The sequence below is a fragment of the Notolabrus celidotus genome, chromosome 8 (assembly GCF_009762535.1).
Source record: "Notolabrus celidotus isolate fNotCel1 chromosome 8, fNotCel1.pri, whole genome shotgun sequence".
NCBI classification, from domain to species: domain Eukaryota; kingdom Metazoa; phylum Chordata; class Actinopteri; order Labriformes; family Labridae; genus Notolabrus; species Notolabrus celidotus.
The window spans coordinates 12,583,588-12,608,486 of NC_048279.1; the positions used below are offsets into that span (position 1 = coordinate 12,583,588).

Genomic DNA, 24,899 nt, shown 5'->3' on the forward strand with positions numbered 1-24,899 from the left:
AATAGCTGATTATTTTGTTGATTCATTATTAAATTAAATTCAGGAAAATTACAAAAAATCCATCTCAGTTTCTTTAAATGCATGGTGACCTCTCAGAAGATTTTTAACAACAATTGCTGGTGTCAAGGTGCCAATTGATTAATTTTCCAATGATGTCCCATAAACATTGAAGCTAATTTAATCTGTGACCCCCCATTAAGTCACTCAATATCCAGTGTTTTTATATCATGTTTGTGCCTTGTGATGTTTGGTATGCTTTTTCATTTTGAGCATTGAATATTGAAGCCTGTTTCAAAGTTGGGCATTGCTAATTACACAAGGCCATAAATGCTGTGCTATGTGCACTAGTCAGTGTTCTATATTGATCCAGTAAAATACACAAAAATGTATAAATAAGGTTCACTACGGACCTTCAACCTAAAGGGGGATTCTGGTATTTTTAAACCTGGGCCATATTCTTTTAACATTTTCAGTCAATGCGGCAGCAGACTTCCTCATCTCATGTTCTGCAGGGTGAATTTACAGTTTTTGTATATGAAGTCTAATAATCTTAAAGAGAGAGACATACAGGCTGCTTTCTAGTTAAGACAGTACATCCCAAGGTAAACGAAAAGCTCTTTCTCTTAGGTAGTTTTGACTGAAATATAACCAGATATTTGGAATAGCAATCAGAGCATGTGAAGACGCATCTGAAGTGGACCCACTTTGATTGGGCCCAATATCCCCGGAGGAGTATATTGCATAACAGTCCATATTGTGGTTTTTTTCTGGCTGAACAATCAGCTGGTTCTACCTCAAAATAAAAATTAAAACTCATTAGTCATTTCAACAAATATGTCAAAACAGGATTCTGGTTTCAAAATGACAACGTGTCCCTGCTTTTATTCTATGAAAACTCACAGCTTTGGTACAAATGAAGCAAATATTGACTATAAAGAGGTGTAGAAGAATGTGCACTTCATTTAGAAAATCTTAATCTGAATTATAATTAACCACTATGAATTTGGTGGCAATTGTATGCACTCTGTGTGTGTGTGTGTGTGTTGTGTGTGTGTTGTGGTGTGGTGTGTGTGTGTGTGTGTGTGTGTGTGTGTGTGTGTGTGTGTGTGTGTGTTTAATGCTGCTGTGTACGTATTTGTATGGGCTCTCTGTGTGTATAAAGGCCCATCTAGGGATGGGCACTGCAGACCATCTTAGGCTATTAATGTTGTGGAATGCAGCACCGGTCCAAACCTCATACTGGTCCTTGTAAAAATAAACATGACATAAAAAATACTGAAATGAAAACATGACCCTATAAAAGAAGTAATTATAGAGTCACTGCAATTTCTTGTATGTTCATAAGTGACACACTGACACCTCTCAGCATGTGATAAATATTACTGAGGAAAGAGGAGTCTCCCCAGTCCCAGGGTTCTTCTTTAGACCTCTTATTATATAATAACAGAGGACAAAATCTTCTATCTACCAGCTTATGCAGTGTGACTCTGTCATACTCAGCAAATAGCTGAATAATACAATATTGCACAAAATCGATCTCATACAAGCTTAACAGTACAGCTGCTTCCTATGAGCGGTTGGTTTCCTCCAGTCTTTCCCTCGAGAGCATTAATATTGATGCCGAGACTGGAGGCTGACCAAGCTCAGTCACTCTCTCTCTCCCATCTCTCTCTCTCCCCCCCCCCCCCCCCTCCCTTCTATACCCACACCCTGGGTGCAGGCAGGCGTGCACACAACGGCAGATTGACTCAGCTTCCGTCCTGCTCTCCTGCTCATCTCTGTGACTCGATCCCTCCCTGCTCGCTCCTCTGGTGATTCTAGCCCCCTGCTTTGTGGCACACGGTAAGAACGAATCATCCCTCCTTCTTGCGTGTTTTTAATTCCTCTTTGCTCGTGTGTCTCTTTTTGGTTTATTTTTACTGGAGTCGACAAAGGATTGGGGTGTGGCTGAGGAAGAAGGAGCCTGCTGCTGATGGAAGATGTGAAATGATGTGAAAACAGGAGACCGAGGATGACAGTGATGGTGATAAGGGAACAAATGGAGCACATACTTGAGGACTAGGTTGAGATTACGGCTGCTAATGTTATTAACAAGACTTTGCAGGACTAGATGTAGACACCTTTGTAGCTTAGAAGAAATGATTCAATGTGCCTCGTTTCGGGGAAATGCATACTTGAAATTCTGTCCATGTGCCTGGCATATCTATGCCTATGTCGCACTGAATCTTTTAGGCCCCATCACATTCAGACGAGTAACATTAGTTAATTTTACAGCAGCTGGTGTGCAGATGACTGGCTACAGGCTGGTGGCTTGTCACATTTCTACAGCAGCCCCTGACAGAGCAGTGGTTCCAAAGAGGCGTGACTGGGCCCGACTGTGCAAGACAGATTAGTCAGACCTGAGGCTAGGTCAGGAATATGACTGCAGTGGAGCCTGTGGTGGAGCACTGCCTAGATCCAGCAGGCTGCAGGGGTGGATGCAGAGAGAAAGAAGGAGAGGAGAGGGAGAGGATGCAGAGGGAGAGAACAAAGAGCTCAGACTGGGAGATAGGGAAAAGGGTAGAGACAAAGAAGATCAGGCAGATGGGTAAAAATAGGCACATGTTAGCTACATAGGCATTTTGGTGGGAAGAAACATCAAGGCAGAGCATGAGTGGGAGGTGGCCACCACTCACAGGCGTGCATGTGAACGTGTCTGCACATAAAGGGAGTGGCTACGAGGTGTACTGCTCAGATGGGTACAAAGACACAAAAATCATATTAAATGTCAGATTAAAGACTCAGATTAAGGGCTTTTTCATGACTTATAAACAGTGTTCTGATGAGTATAACTCCAAACATATTCATGATATATCTTAATCCTATTGTATATTACAGTGTCTAATCCCTTTAATGGCTGACAGGAAAGGTCAAACTCGTGTGCTCAGATTTTTGTCTTTTCCTTTGCAGCCGAAATGTCTGACAAGCCTGACATGACTGAGATCGCTCGCTTTGACAAGACAAAGCTGAAGAAGACAGAGACAAAAGAAAAAAACCCTCTGCCCACCAAAGAGAGTGAGTGTCCCTTGTGTCTACAGCATGTGTGCATGTGTGTTTCTGGGTAGAATTAAAGCCTCAATTCCCCGCAACAATTTTCCTGTCAGTAGCTACTCATCACCTCCAGCGCTGTCAGAGGAATACATGCTCAGCAAGCAGAGCAGCAAAAAGCAAATTGCTGCAACATCAGCACATCATTGATATACAGAAAATCCCAAACCAGCATCCCTCTCATGTATTTACTGAAACAAATGCAAGCCTGCTAACCTATAATCCCTATTCTTTCTTTTCCAGCAATTGAGCAAGAGAGAAAAGGCGATGCCACACCTTGACTTCTGAGCACATGAAGAAAAGAAGCTGAGATGCCACAGCAAAAAAGCACTTTCTTTTGATCAATACAGTATTTCAATCTCTTGCTTTGTCTTCAGAAAAAGGGTGCTCTTAAGCTCCCTGGGGTGCTGTAAGGGGTATATGGCATCCTCACATGGGGGCTCTCTTACCACTAGGGTGGAAAAACATTAGCCTGGGTGCCTGTCTAGCACTGTTAGCTTAGAGCTAGCAGGTACCAAATGTTGCCAAACTGGGGAGTGGTGTGGTGGTGGTGTAGCACAGATTAGATAGGCAGGCACCCAGGCTAGGGTGAGGTGGTCAGGGTGGGAGGGTGGGGACATGGGAGCATTCTGAGTCTAATCATGTGGGATGTTTTCTTAAAAAAAACTTTTTACTTTTCTTTATGAAATAAATATGAAGACATTCAACCAGTCTGTCCTGCATATTCTCTCTCCGTTGTGTCCATGTTACGGGTATACACGTTACAATTCAGACTAATACACATACTAATGGGGTGAAGACAGATTACACAAGGCAATGGAATAAGTACAAAGTGACTTATCTGGGCTGCAACCAAACTACAGGCTATAAACTTTAACAGTATAAGAACATATAATTGACATATAACAGTGAATAACCAAAGCTAAGTTTTGATGCCACTTTATCAAACTTACACCACTTTAAGGTGTTAACGGATTTCTAGAAGGATTTGAAACAGGGACCGTGCTTCAGTGTATTTCAAAGAAAGTGTCCTGTTACCAAGAGTGAACAACATAATTTCTGACTGAAGAATAAAGTTTAAAGTCATTTGTGTGGCTAATAATAAACACTTATGCATCCTTAAATAGATACATTTAAAAAAGTTTACATACAATAACATTACATAAATTCTTAATGAGACTTAACAGAAATAACAATGGCTTAACAATGACAGCCACCCTGCCATTTCAAGCTATCTTGGTTTAAGAGCCTAAATGAGTTCAGTGTTGGACAGAAGTTAATCCATAGTTGGTTATAGTTTAAACTTGTAAAGAAGAAAGACAAAAAAAGCTAAGTTATATGATATACATTTTTCATATAGGTGTTTTTGTATAGAAAGATAGATAGATATGCACACTGAAGACTTGACAGTTTACAGCTAAAATATTAGCTGTTTAAATCACACAGTGGTGCAAATATTTAAGAGACACTTCACTGTTAAACTATCAAGTGCTAGAAGCCCTGTCGGTCTGTAATGAGTAAATATCAACAGCATTATCAGTGTTGTGATTTCAAGAGTCCTCAGGGAAAAACATCCTCAACGAGGCCATAAAAACACTGCCATGGTTTATTTGACTCTCTGAGGTGATGCTGTAGCTAGCAAAAATAAGCTAGCTTGCTAGGTGGCTTCTGCTGCGGGGCCTGCCAAGGGAGGATGGGGAAATGTGGTTGGCTGATAAAGTGTGAGAAGGCGGGGATTGGTGACGCAGACACAGAACTAAAGTTGCAACCTATTAGAGGAAAGAGGGGCATTAAATAGTTTTTAAAGGTTAAATGCCACTAAATAAAATATTAAATTAAGAAACTGAAAAGTAAGTTTCATAATTAAGACTATTTAAAGTGAAAATATCTTTAGGTACAGGTTAGAAATGAATTAAAGACTTAACATTTACTGCATTTATGATAGCCTCGTTTTTTTATGTATACTTTATTCGTTGTACTACAGCTTTATTAAAAATTGAATTACAGCAGCCTAAATAAAGTGGTGATTCATGACCCTGAATCTGTGGCTGACTGATGTCGCTGACTGGCGTCACCAGTCCTACCACCCTTCCTCGGACTGTCAAACTTGTCACCTCCTGATCCTTTATTGCTCAATTTCTCTCACCTCGCACTGCCATAAATCAGCCGTCAGCGCTCCTTGGACAGCCTAATGTGTCTGAAATGCCTGTTAGAAGTCTTTAATTAATGCGCATTTTTACTTCATGTTATTTTAACTGCAGAGCTCCTGACCCTGCAGTTTCCTCTGTTGTAAATTGCGAGTATGAGCCCGAATACACATCACTAAGCCTTGTATAATAAATCCTACATTCATAAAGTAAACACCACCTAAACTTTATCATCATGTATCGTCGTTTATCATGCTGACTGCATGAAGATGATTATTCTCTGTAAAAGTGACAACATTCCTGATCAACAAGAGCAAGAAAAGATTAACTGAATGAAGGCTACTTCTTTACAACCCATGTGATTTGTACTCGAGAGTTTCAATATAGCACGTATGCTTCAACACGCCCAAGTGGATACGATCCTATTGTTTGCTATTATGAACCCATTAAAATCACTTAAGGGACAAATTATGAAGCATTTTAATCGCTCTGTATTATTTACCAATCAGGTGTTGAGGGGCTCTAGGTTTCAGTCATATTGCAGAATGAATGTGGGCCATACCTAATTAGTAAGGATTATCCTCACCTATACCCCTCCACTATTGAGTGCAGAGCCTCGCCCAGTCGCCCGGCTATTGTCTAATGCGCTGAGTGGATGGGTGTTTTAGCGGATTTTGAGTGGCTTAAAGGGGATTTGACAAGTGCAGGCGATTTCTCTTAAAAACTCTAATGTTTGTCACCAAGTTGATAACTCCTCTCGCATCAAATCACGGTATGAGTTTGGAACAGAAACTACAGAGGTGACTGTTGATGAAGGCAGTGATCATGGAGGCTAAATCAAGGAGGATGATCAGCAGAATGTGATGAGACAAAGTCCTGGATAATCCTAGATTAAGGTGATGATGATCAATATAGATTCAATCCATATTGGCTATCTGGTTGTCAAAAATTACAAAACAGAACCACCCTGACACCAAAAAAAATACGACCGTGCAATATTAACGCACAAGTTAAATCCGTGAAATTCTTATATTGTCTAAACTCTTGTAAATTCCAGACTGTTTTCACACCAAGTTGCTTCCCAGGGAAACATCTATTATCCTATTATCACGAAGATGCCAATGTCGCCGATGTGTGAGGCAGTATTTACATGACTATATACCATCAGCTCCTGAAAGACTTTATAGCTTTGTAGCCACTGTCGTTCCCACTGAGACACTGGTGCCATTTCCCAAATTTCAACTACATAACGCCTTACGGCAAAATCTAGTCAACATAATAGGTTATCTTATTCTATGGAACTCTATTTTCGTTTTTTTCAATGAACACCTTTCTTTGGGAGATGAAGTTGAAGTTTTATTAATGCAATACTTGAGGACTATTTTAACAATGGCATTTGTAGGGGATATATATGGGGAGTATCATAATCTCTCTAATCTCCTCTATATCAACAAAATACATGTATGATTGTGTCAAGTACTCTATAGAATTGCAGTAGGCTATCCTCATTGTGAACGGTGGTGTGCCATTTACATATTTCCAATTTTTCTTTTCCAATACAATTTAATATTATACAAAACATTATTTATGAGTTATTCATGTGTGTATATGGGTGTGATATTCTGATTAAATCCGCTTATTATTATTTTTTAGTGGGAAAGAGTATCAGGATTAAGTCCTGGGAACGACAGGTGAATGAATGAGGGGCTGTTTGGCTGTCTGCGTCACTTCTTTGAAGTGCACTTACGCAGCGACGGCTCCTATTTGTCTCTCGAACGTAGCAATCACTGTCGTAGTTGAAGCTTTTTCACAGCGAAACGTTACCTGCAGGAAAAATCTGTCAATCAAAGGGGCACGACCATATAAATATCATCAGAGTCCGGGTACTGCCTCAGTTGACTCCTGCTCCTGTGGTACTCACATCTGGGATACAAACAATCAGGGCATCTGTGTGGATTATAGCTATGGGACCTTTAAATCTCTTTCCAGTCTTGGTTCTGTCCTTGTGCTATTTTGATCAGTTCGCTTTAGCCTGGTATGTCGTCAACTTTTGAAGGAGTTTATTAATATACACTACGGTTTAATGTGTTCACTCTGAAGGGGTAGTTACCAGGTATTAACGTGACTGATTTGCTTCTGTTTTTCTCTTTAGGACGGTCAATAACTTCCTCATGACTGGACCCAAGGTAAATTCTGATTTGATATATCTGGGAACGTGTTAAACTTTTCTCAGTCATCCGAATGTTAGATATTACCTGTTTTCTTAAAAATAAATAACTTTTCATCCTGGAGGACTACAACACGGAACTGATGATACATTTTTTCTCTCCTAAGGCTTTCCTGACCTATGCCAGCAGCGTGCAGATGGGCGCACAAAGTGGAATACAGGAGTGTAAACACCAGTTCGCATGGGATAAGTGGAACTGTCCAGAGAACACGCTCCAACTTTCCACACACAACGGTCTTCGAAGTGGTAAGACATTTGCTTTCATAAATTGATATTTTGTACATGACATTTAGCTTTGGATGTTCAGCTAAATCTCAGCAGCTGTACGTTTTGCTGAGACACTTGGTTAAAAAAAATAATGTTTTACGCAAGAAGGTGTCCCCAGTTGTGCTCTGATATCCATGAAGAAATAAAACAGATTTTCCTCAAAGTTTAGTTGGAACCACACTGATGAGACCCAAATAGATGCTCTATATTATCTTGTAAAGTCTTTACGCATGGCATTCGCGCTTTTTACGCACGACGTTTGAGTACAGCCTGTAAGCATTTATGTTGTCAAATTTGATCACATAGAATAACACTTTGCTTTTCCTTTTTGACACTTATTGTAGCCACAAGGGAGACATCTTTTGTCCATGCAATCAGCGCAGCCGGGGTGATGTACACGCTTACCAAAAACTGTAGTATGGGAGACTTTGACAACTGTGGCTGCGATGACTCCAGAATTGGACAGACAGGTACATTTCCATTCAATTAAGTCTACGACATTAGACTTCAATTTACGCAATTTAACTTTTAATTCGAGAGTTGAATTATTAATGTACATTTTTGATTCAACAGGTGGAAGAGGCTGGATTTGGGGAGGCTGCAGTGATAATGTGGCGTTCGGAGAGAAGATCTCTAAACAGTTCGTGGACGCACTGGAAGGTGGACATGACTCGCGCGCAGCAGTCAACTTGCATAACAACGAGGCCGGCAGACTGGTAAAATACCATTTCTTTTTTTGGATGAATCTATGGAATTAACTATGAGTGATTAATTTCTTCAGTGGTATTTAATATTGTTCAATGCAGCAAGTATAAATGTTTGAAATTCAAGTCTTCTATCTTTTCAGGCAATCAAAGCTACAATGAGGAGAGCCTGCAAGTGTCATGGAGTGTCCGGTAGCTGCAGCATCCAAACCTGCTGGATGCAGCTGGCCGACTTCAGGGAAGTGGGAACCTACCTGAAAATGAAACACGAGCAAGCAAAGAAGCTGGAGATGGACAAGAGACCCGTTAGGGCCGGGAACAGCGCAGACAACAGAGGGGCCATCGCGCACACTTTCCGGAGCATCGCTCGCACGGAGCTAATTTACCTGGAGGATTCTCCGGATTACTGCGTCAAGAACCTGAGCCTGGGATATCAGGGTACGGAGGGCCGGGAGTGTCTAAAGGGGGGCAAGAGCATGGCCCAGCGGGGGAAGAAGAGCTGCCGCAGGCTGTGCTATGAATGCGGCCTCAGAGTTGTGGAGAAGCGCATTGAGGTTGTCAGCAGCTGCAACTGCAAGTTTCACTGGTGCTGCACAGTCAAATGTGACAAATGCGTGCAGGTGGTGACCAAATATTACTGTGCACGTAGAGTGAGCGGAAGAAAACCACACAACAAAACGAAGCGCAGGCACCGTGCGCGCCGGCAATGATTGTAATTTGCTGTATAGACAATGAAGCTAGTATCTGTATCACTTCTCGTTGCATTCACATTTCTGAAAGCATGGGGCATAATTCTGTATTGTAACATTTTTATTTTCATTCCTTTTCTCATTGCTTGTGGCCTTTTAATGCACTTTATCTGATGGATGTGATTCTGTTTTTACATCAGTTTTGTTCTTGAGCACCAACCTCTCTACGCATGCTCACACGCTGATGTTTGTGTTTAGGGATGTTTGGTAAGGATTGTTATTTGTCTTCTGTGAAGTCTGTAAATGTCAAATATCTATATGTGTCTAAATAAACAAATAACTATTTTTCTAAATTAATCGTGACTGAGTCTGGTCTATCAGTAGTAAAACTCCGTCGCAGCTTTTTGTATATTCGTCCCTTGCACTCACACAGACTAAAGGAGGAAAATAAACTGCTGCCTAATGCCATCCTTTGAAGTGCGCATATAGGCGTTTCCTGAATCCGTCAACCAATCACCTTTCTGTGCCCGCTGAGACAAAGAACAAGAGTTCTATTTGTTCTTCATTCAAGTAAAACAGAAAGTTTGAGCGCACAGGTCGAAATAAACTACATTTTTACTTTGGGTGCTACTGGAACAGTTGAAAATGATGCACTCATTGTTTTTGCTTCTGGCTGTTTTGCACACATGTCCGGGGCATGCTTGGTAAGAGACTAACTGCAGTTTTATTGTATTCTCTCTGTAAGTAAACTTAACATAAATTAATCTCAACACCCTTGATCTTTTTCTCAGGTTGGCAAACAACTTACTCATGACAGGACCGAAGGTATATATAGAAAATATTTCGGTGGTGATATTATCTTGAGAATTTAGAGACACATTTAAAAAATGAAAAACAGGCGAAAAACAAATGTCATTGCCTCTTCTGCAGGCATATCTCCCCTATGAAAGGAGCGTACAAGTGGGCGCACAACGAGGGATTGAGGAGTGTAAACACCAGTTTGCGTGGGACAGATGGAACTGTCCTGACAGCGCAACTCAGCTCAGAGGCCTCAGACGCGGTAGGTCGAGATGAAGTACATTAATTGAAATGTTGATGCGGGTTTTATTGATATTCGTGCGTAAATGGTGAAACCAATATATTGCCTTTATATCAACACAGGAGATCATGTAGTGATTGTTTTTGTATAGACAACACATGAATATTCCAATGCGTAACCAGTGTATGTTCACTTTATTGTCACATTAGTTGGGTGAAAGTCATTTGAATCAAATACAATATTTAAGACGTGATTGCAGCAAAAATACAACCCGCAAAGAGGTATTCTGAGAGTTATAGGTTTGTTTTCATTGTTATTTTTCTATCGACAGCCACTAGAGAGACATCTTTCGTCCACGCCATCAGTGCAGCCGGGGTCGTGTACACTCTGACCAGAAACTGTAGTCTGGGAGATTTGGACAACTGTGGATGTGATGTTTCCAAGAACGGAAAGATTGGTAAGATTTCTAAAACAAAAGTAATAATACAGACTTTTATCTATTCTGTACGTCTGATCAGGTAGTGGCTTTATGACACTTTAAACCTGTACGGTTATTGAACTATCTATCTTGAAGATGTTTAGCATTGGAAACCTGGTTAACAGTGACACGTTGTGCAGGCGGTCGTGGCTGGGTGGGGTGGCTGCAGTGATAACGTGGATTTCGGAGAGAGGATTTCCAAACAGTACGTGGATGCGCAGGAGACTGGTCAGGACTCCAGGGCTGCTGTCAACCTGCACAACAACGCAGCCGGGCGGATGGTAAGTTATGGTCACATCTCACACATTAGCGTAAGAGAGCCCAGGTTAAGGTCGTTGGCACTAATAAACTTCCCATGGTTTCCAACAGGCCGTGAAGGCGACAATGAAGCGCATCTGCAGGTGCCATGGTATGTCTGAGAGCTGCAGTGTCCAAACCTGCTGGACGCAGCTGTCTGATTTCAGAGAAATCGGAAACTACTTGAAGATCAAACACAGTCAAGCGCAAAAGCTGGACATTGACAAAAAGCGCATGCGTGCAGGAAACAGCGCGGACAACCGTGGTGCCATCGTGGATGCGTTCAGCAGCGTGGCCCCCACGGAGCTCATCTACCTGGAGGACTCCCCAGACTACTGCAGGAGGAACACCAGTATGGGGCTCTACGGCACAGAGGGTCGGGAGTGTGTGCAACACGCAGAGGGGCTAAGCCAGTGGGAGAGACGCAGCTGCCGCAGGCTGTGTCATGAATGCGGCCTGAGGGTGGAGGAGAGACGCACGGAGGTGGTGAGCAGCTGCAACTGCAAATTCCACTGGTGCTGCACGGTGAACTGTGAGGACTGCTCCCAGGTCATGGTGAAATATGTGTGCGCCAGGAGGGACGGAGATGGACACGGCTTTCGCCGCAGACACAGAGGACCCAAATGAAATACAGACTCTATTTTGAAGTTGATATGTTTTGAGTTTAAAATCACAATTTGTCTGTTAAATAATGGCCCATGTGGAGATGTTGAATGTATGTTTGCACTTTTTATTCCCTTCCCTGTCTCTGTATATAACCACTGAGTGTCTATTTATGAATATCGGTCTTTTTAAATTGAAATAAAATGTGAAAATAAATATATTGATGTCATCTTTCTTTGCACACATAGCAAAAATAAAACATTTGGTCATTTTACTTAATAAACCCTTAGGTGGTTAAATTTTATGACAGGGCACAAGCGTCTATTAGAATAAGAAAAGAGTGAATACACTTAACAGAGGATTACATGGATAACATGGTGCACTTCGCACCTAACCAAGATGTTGATCCAGCAGTTGATCCACTACCACTTTGATGTCAACGTGTATTGATTTCATTCAAAGAGCAGCAAGGCTTTGAAAGACAAATTAGGGAAGTATTTCCAGCTAGTTGGCCTGTTAATCCAGGACACCACTGCCTATCCTATTCTTTGTCACACCCCACAGGCAATGCAAATGTATCACAATACATCAAAGCCGTAGGGGGAAACATACTGACAGATTGTAACAGGACAGTCTGACCAAACTCAAAGTAAGCTTCTCAGAAAAGTGGGTCAAATTAGGGTTCAGATATCACACTATAGATCCAGGGAAGTTAAATAAGTGTGACTTACATTCCACCTTGGATTCCAGTTCAATTCTAATCTTATAATTTGCAAGTAATTAGGTCTGAGAGGAGCCTGTTCTCCGCCCACAGGCCTATCTGTGTCTGAGGATCCATTCATCCTTCCATCTTCCCTCTACCCCCTGTATCTCCAAAAATCTTCCTCTCAGCTGGACGTGTCATAAATCTGCCACTGTCTCAGCTCAATGAGTGATGGAGTGGATAATACCTCCATAATGCCTGAGGGTGAGGGGGTGGGAGTGTAACAGAAAGAGGGCTGTTTCACTATCTTTACAGAGCAGTTACTGTAGAAGCTGTAAATAACAAGATAAGTGAGGAATTACAGTCTGATTATCTTTACACTACATCAACTGCTGTCACTTCGATTTCCGAGATCTTAATAATGTTACAGCCAATGGAGTCATCATTTTTCTATTTAAACAAACACTGCTTGCTGTTTATGACATTTTAGCTTCAGCTGCTCATCTAAAATGCTTACGAAACACTTGAAAAATCCCAACTAATTGACAGTATTTGACTGAATATAGTCTTTTAAGTCCAAATGGCTTCCTAGCATGGGAAATGTCTCACAAGAAGGGACAGAAAGCTGAAGAACTACCACAACATAAAGAGTAACGCAACCAAAACACTGACCAAAACGCCCCCTACCATAGTTCCCATTTGTCTGTTTGCTTGTGGGGAAGTCCCGTATTTCCCATGCTGTCCTGCTGTGTGTTAATGAAGGTTTCACCCCACTGGAAGTCCTCACTGACCAGCCCCTTATCTCTGCTATCCACTGAGTACATTACTGTTTCCATATTGGTCCCATATGATGTTTCTGCTTGATTGCTCTGGTCTTCTTTTAATTACTGGTATTCTCTTTTCCCTAAAAAGCAACATTCCCAGAGAGAGGGTTGGTCTTTTCCTGCAACATTTTTAGTTTTGGACTTCAGTTTTCTGGATATTACATTGACAAGTGTTGCATTTCCTGTTTATGGTTATTCTGTATTACAAACCTCAACCACAGCAGAAGTATCATCTCTTTCAAGAGGGAATGAGTGTTTCCAAAAGCAGGACAGATGAGGGAAACACCAGAGGGGGGTGATCACCCACAAGGACCCCCCAGGAGGACTCATGTATTCACCCAGACATGCCTGGGGGATCTAAGCGTGATTGATCATGCCTCCTCTTGCTGCCCTCCTCTCTCACCTGGGTGTGAGAAACCAAGAGGCCTGACACAGGACAGGCTGGGACACAAGATCTGACACAGCTTCAGGCACAATGTTAAGTTGTGGATTGGAAGAAAAAAGCATGCATGACATCACAACATTGCTGAAAACCAATATATCTAAGTGACAGCTTTCATCTTTGCATAGATGTGTGAGAGGTAAACATCCACAAAGGTCTTTGGAAATGTAGAAAAAAAATACATGTTAAAAAGTCATTAGATACAACGCAATACAACGGTAACCACAGTATTTTCATTTGAGCATGTGTCAGCGTGTGCAGGGCTGTGAAGGGAAAGTAAAAGCTTCTATGTTTAGATGTGGCTGAACTCTGCATAGCGTGTGAGCACTTATTTATATTTTTCAAGTGCTTTATATAACCCCTGAAACTTTTTACTTCAGTCTTTTACACAATGGGGGGTATTGAAACTGTCACACCACAAGCCTGATTATTAAAAAGTGCAGAGTGCTCTTTCTTATGTGTCACTTTAGAGGGTAGGCTGAAGAATCCAAATCCTTTACAAGTCAGTGTTCTTCAGTGAGTGTGATATTTGTAAAAGACAGGCATGAATTTCAACAATCTTCCCTCTCAAAAAGAGGTGATGGGATGGAATCACCAAAGTCTGGCTGACTACATGCGGAAGGTGAGTACCAAGAGGTAGAAACTAGACACTCATCCGTACCCTCTGTAACAGTTCAGTGCTGTTCTTACTACTCTTCTGTTGAGTTAATCTATAACTAGACATTCAGCATGTAAAGAAAATAAACTTATCACCTGTAACAGGATTTAAAATATGTAAGAAACAAGCTCTACAGAACACTGTGATAAATATTGCTAGGTCTGTTTACTATGTTAGATTCCTTAATTCTTTCATATGACAAGAATGAAACTTGATCTAAGCTGTTTCGTGATTTTCAAAGGATCTAACTTCAAACTGTACAGCTCTAAAATAGTTACATTTTCTTAGCTAAATCTATCAGGTTGTGACAAAGCAGTGATGAAAAGTGGCATAAATGGAGCACAGTTCATGGTAGGTGCGACTATTTCTCTGTAGTACTTTTTTTCATACTAGTTTGAAACACTCTTTTAAACTGCTCTTCTGTTTTTCATAATAATCAAATCTTTATGCAGCAAATGACCGACTGTGACCTCCACGTCTTCCCCGCCCTTTATGTCCCGTGAGTCTGAATAAAAACATTTAATATTAATCACATATTGTCTGTTATAAAGTTTCAATGGGGTTATGTAAGACAAGACAGGTCATCTTTTTCCATGACATCATCTAGTGGTAGTTGTGGCAGATACTCATGTTTTTTTTGTGCATTTTAAGAGTGATCTCAAAAATCCAAAGTCAAATCAGCAAAGGGGGGCAGAAGAAGGCCTTTGGACATAAGTAAGAGGAAGATAGTATTCTACAGCTTCCACTGATTGTGTGACTGTAACCAAACCAACATGGATCATTTTCATGTGCTTTCTTCTTTGTGTAGAACGAAGGCACAAACGCTTCCACAACAAGGTAAGGGACAGGGGTTCTACAACTGATATAGGTCTGTATGCCGTGTCATCTTAATATTATCAATACAAAATGAAAACATCGATCTGCGTGGTCATCTTAAGATGTGTCTTTACACTGAAATTTCCTTGCACAATCTGTGTCACTGTCGTCAGGTAGACAATGGCAAGCAGCCAAGACTAAGCATGTCATTACCTACAGATTGTCACATCAGACTATACTCCTCCACTCTGGAAAACAAGTTTGAAAACTTTATGCTTTTTAGAGAAAGATAAGTTAAAAGACAAAGATAAAAAAAGGAAACACATGCATGATGCGCACACACACACACACACACACACACACACACACACACACACACACACACACACACACACACAAAACTAAACTGGCCTAGCACCTTAAATGGAAACACAACTTTGAACCTTAAAGTAAAGGAGAAATTTTCTATTTTTATTATTATTTCAATTAAAATGAAGTTGATTTTCATCCAGATACATTAAAAATGTCCGTAAGAAAATTGTTGAATCTTTCTTTAAGTTTTTATTTTTTATAGATATATCACTTAACTGATGGTGTTAAATGATACAATGTCATTATCAATCTCAGGCCTCTGAATTGAACAGGATCAAAACTGTATCGTGGTAGACTGGTGATGACAGTATATATTCTGCTATTTTCTTGCATTCTTTTCTTTCAAATCAATAAAATGGCAATAAAGCTTCATTTGGTTATTCATATTAATTATTGTCCAAAGAATCAATGGTATAGTCATGAAGAATCAGTTACTTATGCCCGTTACAGAACACTTAGATTGTTACATGTCATTAATGAAGAAAAAGCCACCTTTACAAAGGTCTGATACTTTCTCTTTATTTTTTCACAGCATTTGCACAGGAAGAGGAAGTCTGGGACTCAGATGAGTTTGTAAGAGAACAAAACACTTATAATGATACAAACTTCCGGTTTGAAATATATTATTGAAATCATGTCACTCAACAGAAGGACTAACTAAAACTGACTTCTACAATCTGATTTCCTCCCCGCTCACATCACTGTGGTCAGGACAATGAAAGTGATCATGAAGACGAGGGTCGACACCAGGAGGGAAGCAGAGACGGCTACATCTGGCCCCATACTGGCTCAAGACAATGAGGAAATCACTTCAGATGAGTATGAGATACCCGCTGTAGACCAGATCAAACTGCCTCAGCATCCGAGAGTGGCCACACCTCAAGAGAATAACTACAGAGGTAACAGAAAATCACCTAAAAACATGTAAAGACAAAAGCATTTGTGTCAGCTGCTTTTTATTTATGCTTTGAGAGCATCCCTTAAGGCGTAGCCACAAAATGTGTGTATGTATGTGAGCAGATTCTGATCATGGCCCAACCCCTGCTGAGAGGACCTCAAGACCTCCACGTCCTCATCCAAAAAAGCAAAAGACACCTCTAAGAGACCTCCAAAAGCACCGGGTAGACATCATATCTAACAACTCCACACCAACCAGACTTATTTATGACTATGTTGGTCATCTTTCACTTGGGGTAATGTGTGTTTTCCATTTAGCAAAAACAGCAGGACAACCCAGTCTGCCTGTTGACAGGAGCAAGAAGCCCGGGCCATCCGATTCATCTCAGAATGACCTTAAAAATCAAGTATGTGCTGCGAAGTTTGCTGCATATGTGTGGATTGGTTCGAAGTTTTCAGTCACATAATAATGCATGTCTGTTTCCTGTCCACCAGAGGGCAGCTGTCAAGGCTTTCAGCTCATCCTTCAGGAAGGCATCTAAACCAAAAACCCCAAAATCCACAGATGTGTCCAACAGGTAATCAAAACAGAGCAAGTTGTGTTCTGTAGTTGATTTAAAAACAATGTTTTTATTATGTTTAATTTGATGTTCCTCTTTTAGAACAAGCAAAGTCACCACACCCCTCCAGTGCCAGTACAGCCTGTTAAAATCAACTCTCCATTACCAGAACCGAGACAGGTGAGAATCAAAAGGGGGGACCATAGTAAGAAAGACGTTTATAAGTCACATTTCCAAATAGAGATTTGCTTCTTTACATTCAAAATAAAAACAGCAGGTGGCGATGTTGTACAAAAGAACAGATTTAAAACACCTTTCTTTCACTGCAAAAGAGAAAACAGTAGAAAGAGTTGGTTCACTCGTAGTCGTCCTGACATGCCTGTTTTATTTTATTCCAGTGCATACAGGATATGGACCCCAGCTGGTATGGAGGACAGATGACCAGACATCCCGCTGAAGCTGCTCTGAGAGAGGTCAACAAGGTCAGATGCTGCCTCTCACAATCTCACCTCTCCTATCCTTCTGTTTCTAGAGAACGCACAAACACAAGGCTGAATTTCACTCAGACTTCAATGATCACATCATGTTAAAGTGTGTTTGTGTGGATCTGTATGTCTTGTTGCGTTTAGGACGGGGCATTTCTAGTGAGAGACAGCTCAAAAGTTTCTGATGAGCATCCGTACACCCTGATGCTGCTTAAACAACACAAGGTTTTCAACATTAAAATCCGTAACCAAGGCAACTCCTTTTCCCTGGGCAATGGCCTCAATAACAAGGTAAGCTGAAAATGATGATGCCATTATCCACCATGTTAAAATGAGGAAAAAGTCAGTCTGTGTTCAGTCAAAGTGAACTGAAAAGTTCACATCTTGAGACGCCTCTGGGAGTTTGATGCAGACTTGTGCTGCGCTGCGTCATTAGGTCCCTGTCATCTTTTTGTCTGCTGCTGTGCTGTAGAGTTTCCCTGGGGTGAGGGAGATGATTACCCATCACACACACCCCACTGCTGCTCATTGATGCCACAGACCAGAGCTCTGAAGCGCAGAGCCACTGCTGTCTGCTGCACCCTGCGGGACTCTGACCAGTACCAGCATCAGGCTTAATGTGGGTGTTTTTCTATGCTGATTTGTGTGAATGTGCCCTTGTGGCTTGTTAACAAGTATAAAAACATTGAAACATATGTCCCCATTTCCACAACCGCCAACCTCTTGTAATGTCATTCCTGTTCCTGATAACCAGAATTGATTTTAAGTCGAAATAAACTTACCAAATGATTGTTTTTAAAGTGGTTTTGTATAATTCATTAAACAGTGTTTTTGTAGCATTACCTGTGTTCTTCATACCTCAGTTTCAGGCCATGCCACGGGCCGCTGCTGCTTCAGTGTTTCCTTTTGGACTTTCAGAAGCTCCAGCTTGTCAGGGTGGCCAACACAAGTGATCAGATCACAAAGCTTCAGCTGGGTTTGCACTGCAGGCAGAAAACAAATAACTTCCTCCTTAAGTGCCTCAGGTGTGAGATGTCTAGAATGTCTCTGCAGTGAACATATAAGGTTCCACACTAAGGATGAAAGGACCAAACAGAAGATAATCCGAATGATTGACTTCATGGTTAACAGTCCTTTCATTCTGTCTTGCTAATTTAAAGTGCTGACATCTCCTTACAATCCACAGAGTCCCTTTCTACTTTTATGAGATGTCTGAGACTCAACTGTTCAGGGAACACCTAGGCACTTAACCTGACCCTTCTCCTCTTTGTCCTCAGGGGTAGAATGAATCAGGTCTAAAAAACCCAGCTCTTATTGAATCTTTAGCACTGAATATGAATGTTGAATGTTGAACGATATTATTGACTTGAATATTTGTATTGATTAGCTGTGGCAACATTATCTTTAAAAATCCCTGGAAAAAAACGAAAAAGCAAGAAACCTGGCATTTCTTCTGGCACTAGATGGCAGAACCTGTGGCCAATCAACTTGAAGCATTTTGTCACACTTACTAAGGTTTTTCCCTCCAGTCTAAATTATTGCTTGTGTTGCACATTGCTTTGGACAATACAAATTTAGTGTCTGCTAAATGAAATTGTAGAATTGTAAAATGTCTTGTGCAGTAGAAGCACATCACAATTTAGGCATGCATGAAAACACTGAAGTTTGATCACTGCAGAATTTGACAAATTTGCATCCACACAAAAGAGTTTTCATGCAGATTGTATGGATTGATATTCTGAGAGTGCAGCAGTTGTTATTGCTTCACCAGCCAATGCAAAATGAAGAGGAGCTGCTCAACGCTGGAGTACTTGAAATAATCAGAAGACAGGGTGAGACAGAAGATTATAAACTTTTTAACAGCATTCAAGAGTACGAGGGAAAATAAGTACATCTAAGTTTTGAGTAGTTGTTTGCTCTCTGAAAATGACAACAGCTGTCTGAAAACACAGTTTGAAATCTGTTTGAGCACGTCTTTTGTCTTGTTGGAACTATTTGCTTAAGCACCTTAATTCTGTGTGGTTACCTACATGTTTCATAACAATATAAAGTGAACATAGCACAAAGTGGTACAGTACCACATTTTTCCCTCTTACATTGATAGATACATTGTAAACAGCTGTTGCTTGTTTCAAGGCCTCAAGCTGTTAAGGTAGGCAGATAGCTCTGATCAGGCAAGACATCGCAACAAGCAGATCTGACTGCTTCTTTGCCCACAACTGTCTCCCCCTGGCAAAAAAAAGAAGTTGCAACATTATGCTTCACATCAAATCTCCTGATGGACATCCGTGTGTGAAATCCTTCAGTTACTCCTATCTACCCATCAGCAAAGTGCGATCTGACAGACATCATGTAGCATCATGTAACTCTGCACCCCTGACATCAACAAGCAAGACGAAGGTGCGCAGCAGTTGGTGAGCAAAAATCCACTTTTCGCTATCACATTTCAGATCTGGTGTAACAGTTACATCATGTGCTTTGCATATTTGCAAATCAAACATCAAGGTCATTTTGCTGGCAAAATTGATGCTTCCTGACATTCTGGGGTTGTAGGGAGATGATGGGAATAAACAGTAATACATACACGCCAGCTGATCCATGCAGCAAGACAAGGAGTCCAGCTCTTTCAGTATGTGTTCCAGATCAGTGCTGGCAGACTTGGCAGCTTGTGCTGTCTATTCTCTGTAGTCTCCATCTGAAAAATGAATTACACAACAACAAAACAGACCTCATCACCTAGTTATAAACCAGACACAAACTCCAGAACACTTGAAAAGAAGCTCTGAATGCTGGAGCAAGCCACACAAGAGTTTAACATATGCTAACATCAGTACAATCAAGACTAGGTGCCAGTCATGTGTCTCAAAATAAAACAACAGAGCCCAATTTCATCTTATCTCACTGTTTTATTAAATAACATAGGTTTAATGAATAAGAACTCTTGACATATGAAGCAAAAAAAGATAGCATGCTTATATAAACAACACTTAGAAAGCTGCAGTCTTGGCTGCGCATCATCGTAAGAAATGTTTCAAATGCATTGAGTGAATAAAATATGCTCTAGAACTTGCAAAAGTTGCTCAAACACGCAAAGGAAATACAGCTTCCTGTATGGACTGTATCAACCAACCTCCACTTAATTTCCATGCACTGCTCTTGTGAACTAACAGCTCTAATGATTTGTCACATCTGGTGATTAAGTGCTGTGCCAGTAGAATCAGGATTTTCACTACTCTCTAGCTGCTCGTCTCTGTACACAGCAGCTCTGCATCTGTTAAAGGCTTCCTCCAGCTTCTGCATAATGGACCCGAGCTCTGGACTAGTCCGCAGCGCCACCATGTCATAATTCATCCAGGTCAGCTGCACTACAGGTGAAGAGAAAATGAGGATACAAGTACAGATCCATATTAGAACATTATAATAGCGATCCAGCTGCACGACTCTTCAAATAAGTGATGTTTAATAAAGACAATGTAACACAATGATTCAACAGATGATGGATGCATACCTGATATATTCTCCACGTTTTCGATCATCCGCTCCACGTCACTGTTGAACTCAACGTTGTCGCAGCTGTCCGTGGGAGCTCAGGGAGCGAAGACGGATCGGTCATCTATATTACAAACCAGCACATGGTTTTAATACGTTGTTGGTGAGTAAAAGGAGAGACTTTATGGCAACTAAAATAAATTAAACTGACGCAAAGTGTTGACTGTCTTGAGGTGCTACCTTTAATGTAGCTAGGTTGTATTAAAATAGTTAGCCGAGGTAACGTTACATTATCGAATAATTTCCATCTGTTAATTTGAAAGGCGGTTTGTACAAATGCTCACTGAGGATTTTATTAGAAGTTAATGCTGATTCGAGCTAATAACTTATTAAAACAAGCGAAACTTACCGAAATGTGTCGATAAAGTACGTCATGGAAATAACTCTCGCGCGAGATACTCGTTAAAAAACGTCTTACTGCGCAGATTCAGTACAAAACGTGATGACGCAACGTTCTTCCATTTTTCAGGTAATGGAACGCAAAAACCTTATTCCTTGATATTACTGTGGGATTGGAAACGAACTTTGACCTCTCAGTAGTGCTGGGCGACACCACACTTTAATGATTCGATACTATACAATACTTTGGCAATTTAGTCGATGCCCGATACCAAGGCCGATACAGTGATTTAAAAAAACTATGCTGAAAGACAACTCGACAAATACTGTTCATTTAACAACTTTAATATGCAAATCTTTGTTGGCTTTTTTTTAAACAATGAAATACATTTTGAAAAACACAATAATTAACATCCTTTATTGAAATTATATGAGTGAAAAGCTTAAAACAGCCTCTTTGGTACAAAACTTTCAAGTAAGTTACCCTAAAAGAAACATAAGTGACACGTGCACTTTTTTTTGCAATTATTAATTAGTATCAATATTTTATTAGAGCAATCAAAACTGAAATGAGTAGTGTGTGAGAATCGATATATCGATACCACAGAATAGATACGCCCATCACTATTGCTTGCTCAACAGCACAAAAGTAAGAGCTGTGGTATCAGTAGAACTGCATGAATTAAAAGGGAAATAAAAGGGAAAAATTTATCTTCAGTTACAGAAAAATAAACGGTCTAAATATAAAATAAAGAGTATTCTCAACTCACAATTGGCCACACCGGATTAAGCCAAGCGGCGACCTCCGGTCTGAAAATATGAGTCCAATGCGGAAGTGCAAAAAACTGCAGTTCATCAAGGATCCGCTTGAGGTTGGCTCTGGAAGTACCGGAAACCACATACACACCAATTCAAAAGACAATCTTTACAGCAGAAATAAACATGTTTACAGCCTGGTACAAAAGAGGAGTGTATATGGATATTCATTTCTCGGTCGGCACACACTGTACGGGGGATGAATTTTTTCTGACCCGGAAATTTCGAAGATATTGAGATTACCAGTCTTCCAATGAGAGGCACAGCTGGCTTGATTGGCAGGCGGGAACACTGTAGTTGGGCTAAGAGGCTCAAAGCCCGACTCTTTACGTCACAGTCGCTCGACAGCAGCAGTATGGCTGCTGACGACGATTGGCCTCAAAACAGCATTTCAGAAACAGATGGGTGATGTCACGGATGCTACGTCCATATTTTATACAGTCTATGGATTAAGCTAATTCACTTTATGGGTGTGGATTACTTTTATACTTAAGATTTTTTACTGCTAAAACTTATTCAAAGCTTACATTACAATATTTCTATTGTTTTGTTTCAACCTTGTTGTACAAGGAGCACAGAAAGGAGACTGAGCAGATTTACCAGTACGTCCTTGGTACAAGCTGACTAGCTGGACCCCATTCAACAACCTGTCACCAAATGACTGCTTCACGTAGCCTACCAAAAGTCGGGGATGATCCAAGTAAGCTTAAATAATTACACAGCCTTTTTGTTTTCACTGTTTGGTACTAATTTGAAACCCTTTTTATCAAGAAATGACTCACATGATTACATCTCAATTTTACCAATGTGCAGGGATTTTTCCCTAGTTTTCTCATAGTAAAATTAAACCTTGTCAGCTATGTTTTCATGGACATGAATGGTTCACCACAGTTAATGAAACATTAGAAGAAAGGTTGGTTTGAAAGGATTATTGTCAGAAAATGTTAATTTTACCTATAATCCTTTATTTACAAGTGTAGCCCAGGCTTTACAGAAATGTCACAGTGATAAAGCCTTACTATGAATGTCATTCTGTTATTAGAAAAACATCAGCTGGGATGTTTTTACAATTATATCTCTTGTTATCCTACATGGAACTTATTTATCTTCACAGTGTGAATAACTTTCCATTATAGCTCACAGAACAAATAATTATTTAAGTGTAGATTTTCAACCAACCAAATAACATTACTTAAGTCTGTTTAAATTTTCATCATTATTATCCAAAAATACGGATGACTAGCTAGTGTTGAAGAGTCAGCTCAAGTGGAAAATTATTTAATTGAGAGTGAACAAAACCCCTGGAGGAACTGAATTAGCTGACAGCAGGAAAAACACAGAGAAAGCAGGAACAGAATATTCACCTGAGAAAACAACCAATCAAAGCAGGCAGGGGGTGTTTCCAGGGAAACAGATAAAGCAGGTATGACAGGTGACATCTTGACACACAGCAAGGGCAAACAGAAGAAGGGGGTGAGAGAGAAACTTGGAAGCAGTGAGACCATCATTTGGATCAGCAGCTAACATTCAAGTGCCTGCAGATCTGAACAAGAACAAGACTCTTTTGTTGACAGAATTGCCTTGGAGAACAAAACAGTTTGGCAAGAAAAGGAGGACAACTGAAGAATAAAGAAGACACTCAAAGGTGAGAAGAAATTTTGACAATGTCTTCATTTGAGGCCCAGGGCCAGTCTCCTCCTCGGTGTGGCCCACAGTTCCCCAGCCTGGGCCAGGAGCCCCCCGAGCTCAGCATGTACAGTGACTGCTACTACCCTCCTCCCTCATTGCCGAGTCCTCAGCGCACCACGCCGACCTCCTACGACTTGAGCGACTACACCACCTCCTCTCCGAACCCTTACCTCTGGTTCAATGGCTCCGGCATCAACACACCGCCGTACCTGGCCACCACTGGCCCGCCTGGCAACCCTGGCCCTCCCTTTGTCCCTCAGCACTATGGCATGCAGAGGCCTTACCTGGGCCCTGCTGGGGCTGGAGGCCCAGGGGGAGAGTTGAGCTGGTTTTCTCTTCCCTCACAAGAAGACCTGATGAAGCTGGTCAGGCCACCATACTCCTACTCAGCTCTCATCGCCATGGCTATTCACGGAGCACCAGACAGGAGACTGACCTTGAGTCAGATTTACCAGTACGTCGCTGACAATTTTCCTTTCTACAACAAGAGTAAAGCAGGTTGGCAGAACTCCATCAGACACAACTTGTCGCTTAATGACTGCTTCAAAAAAGTTCCAAGAGATGAGGATGACCCAGGTAAATTTTAAATTCAATTCACATTTTTTGCTCTATTTTCAGAATCTCATATAAATGAGACCTATTCTTATTTTATTTCAGATTGTTAATTTCAAATTAGAATTGCTTAAATCTTTACTTGGAGTGTTGTAATTTTAAAATGCTTATTTTTATTGTTTTTAATTGATTGAATTTGAGCTTCAACAATTCTATGTTTTTCTTACAGGCAAGGGCAACTACTGGACACTTGACCCGAACTGTGAAAAGATGTTCGACAACGGAAATTTCCGCCGCAAAAGGAAGAGGAAGTCAGATTCCCTCGCTGGAGGTGATAGTGGAGCTCCAGAGTCAGGCGACAGTGAGAGAGGCAGCCCCAAACACTCTGGCAACCCTTCTTCCCTTAACATGTCCCCCACAGCTGACAGGATCCCCTCCCCTTCATCGTCAGGTCCCACACCTTGTCTCAGCAGCTTCTTATCTGAGATGTCTGGGGTGACAGCCGGAGCAGTAAACGAGGTGGGGGGTGGTCTAAGCCGACCCCTGCAGATCAATCTTTCTCTAGACGGGCCTCATCGACCCCCACAACCGGGAAGCTTCAGCAGCTACTCCCCCAACTCAGGAGGTCAAGAGTGGGTACCACAAGTCCCACCTCCCCT

General features: G+C 41.1%; 5 protein-coding genes across 6 annotated transcripts in view; 4 read left to right on the plus strand and 1 right to left on the minus strand.

Annotated features, from left to right (window-relative positions):
• The first annotated feature begins 6,040 nt into the window (after nt 1–6,040).
• On the plus strand, nt 6,041–9,478 carry LOC117817487 (protein Wnt-8a-like). Of its 2 annotated transcripts, none has more exons than XM_034690215.1 (6): nt 6,041–6,130; nt 7,387–7,420; nt 7,569–7,707; nt 8,073–8,198; nt 8,302–8,444; nt 8,576–9,478. In XM_034690215.1, exons 2-6 carry the CDS (start codon nt 7,406–7,408, stop codon nt 9,140–9,142), a joined length of 990 nt encoding a protein of 329 aa, XP_034546106.1. In that variant the 5' UTR covers nt 6,041–6,130; nt 7,387–7,405; the 3' UTR covers nt 9,143–9,478. The 2 variants fall into 2 exon arrangements, with proteins under 2 accessions (XP_034546106.1, XP_034546104.1); XM_034690213.1 differs by lacking the exon at nt 6,041–6,130 and adding an exon at nt 7,124–7,269.
• Nucleotides 9,307–11,715, plus strand: LOC117817488 (protein Wnt-8a-like). Its single transcript, XM_034690216.1, is given in 7 exon segments — nt 9,307–9,388; nt 9,913–9,946; nt 10,052–10,181; nt 10,492–10,617; nt 10,779–10,791; nt 10,793–10,919; nt 11,008–11,715. Coding segments are annotated over 7 exon segments (1,008 nt in total). The 5' UTR covers nt 9,307–9,365; the 3' UTR covers nt 11,563–11,715.
• Nucleotides 11,716–14,830: 3,115 nt separating this feature from the next.
• lcp2b (lymphocyte cytosolic protein 2b) lies at nt 14,831–18,128 on the plus strand. Its single transcript, XM_034690343.1, has 10 exons — nt 14,831–14,879; nt 14,974–15,002; nt 15,886–15,926; nt 16,065–16,252; nt 16,374–16,474; nt 16,569–16,694; nt 16,913–16,990; nt 17,209–17,292; nt 17,440–17,586; nt 17,768–18,128. The coding sequence occupies exons 3-10, from the start codon at nt 15,919–15,921 to the stop codon at nt 17,825–17,827; spliced, it is 792 nt and encodes a 263-aa protein (XP_034546234.1). The 5' UTR covers nt 14,831–14,879; nt 14,974–15,002; nt 15,886–15,918; the 3' UTR covers nt 17,828–18,128.
• A 2,053-nt stretch (nt 18,129–20,181) lies between these two features.
• syce3 (synaptonemal complex central element protein 3) lies at nt 20,182–21,306 on the minus strand. Its single transcript, XM_034690344.1, has 3 exons — nt 21,279–21,306; nt 20,804–20,881; nt 20,182–20,660 (listed from the first exon to the last, which is right to left on the minus strand). Exons 1-3 carry the CDS (start codon nt 21,304–21,306, stop codon nt 20,479–20,481), a joined length of 288 nt encoding a protein of 95 aa, XP_034546235.1. The 3' UTR covers nt 20,182–20,478.
• gabrp (gamma-aminobutyric acid type A receptor subunit pi) overlaps nt 20,678–24,899 on the plus strand; it is a 34,185-nt gene continuing 29,963 nt past the window's right edge. The window contains exons 1-2 of the mRNA XM_034690701.1: nt 20,678–20,947; nt 22,570–22,699. Of these exons, the coding sequence (XP_034546592.1) occupies nt 22,657–22,699 (43 nt within the window). The 5' untranslated portion in view covers nt 20,678–20,947; nt 22,570–22,656. The remainder of the gene's footprint in view (nt 20,948–22,569; nt 22,700–24,899) is intronic.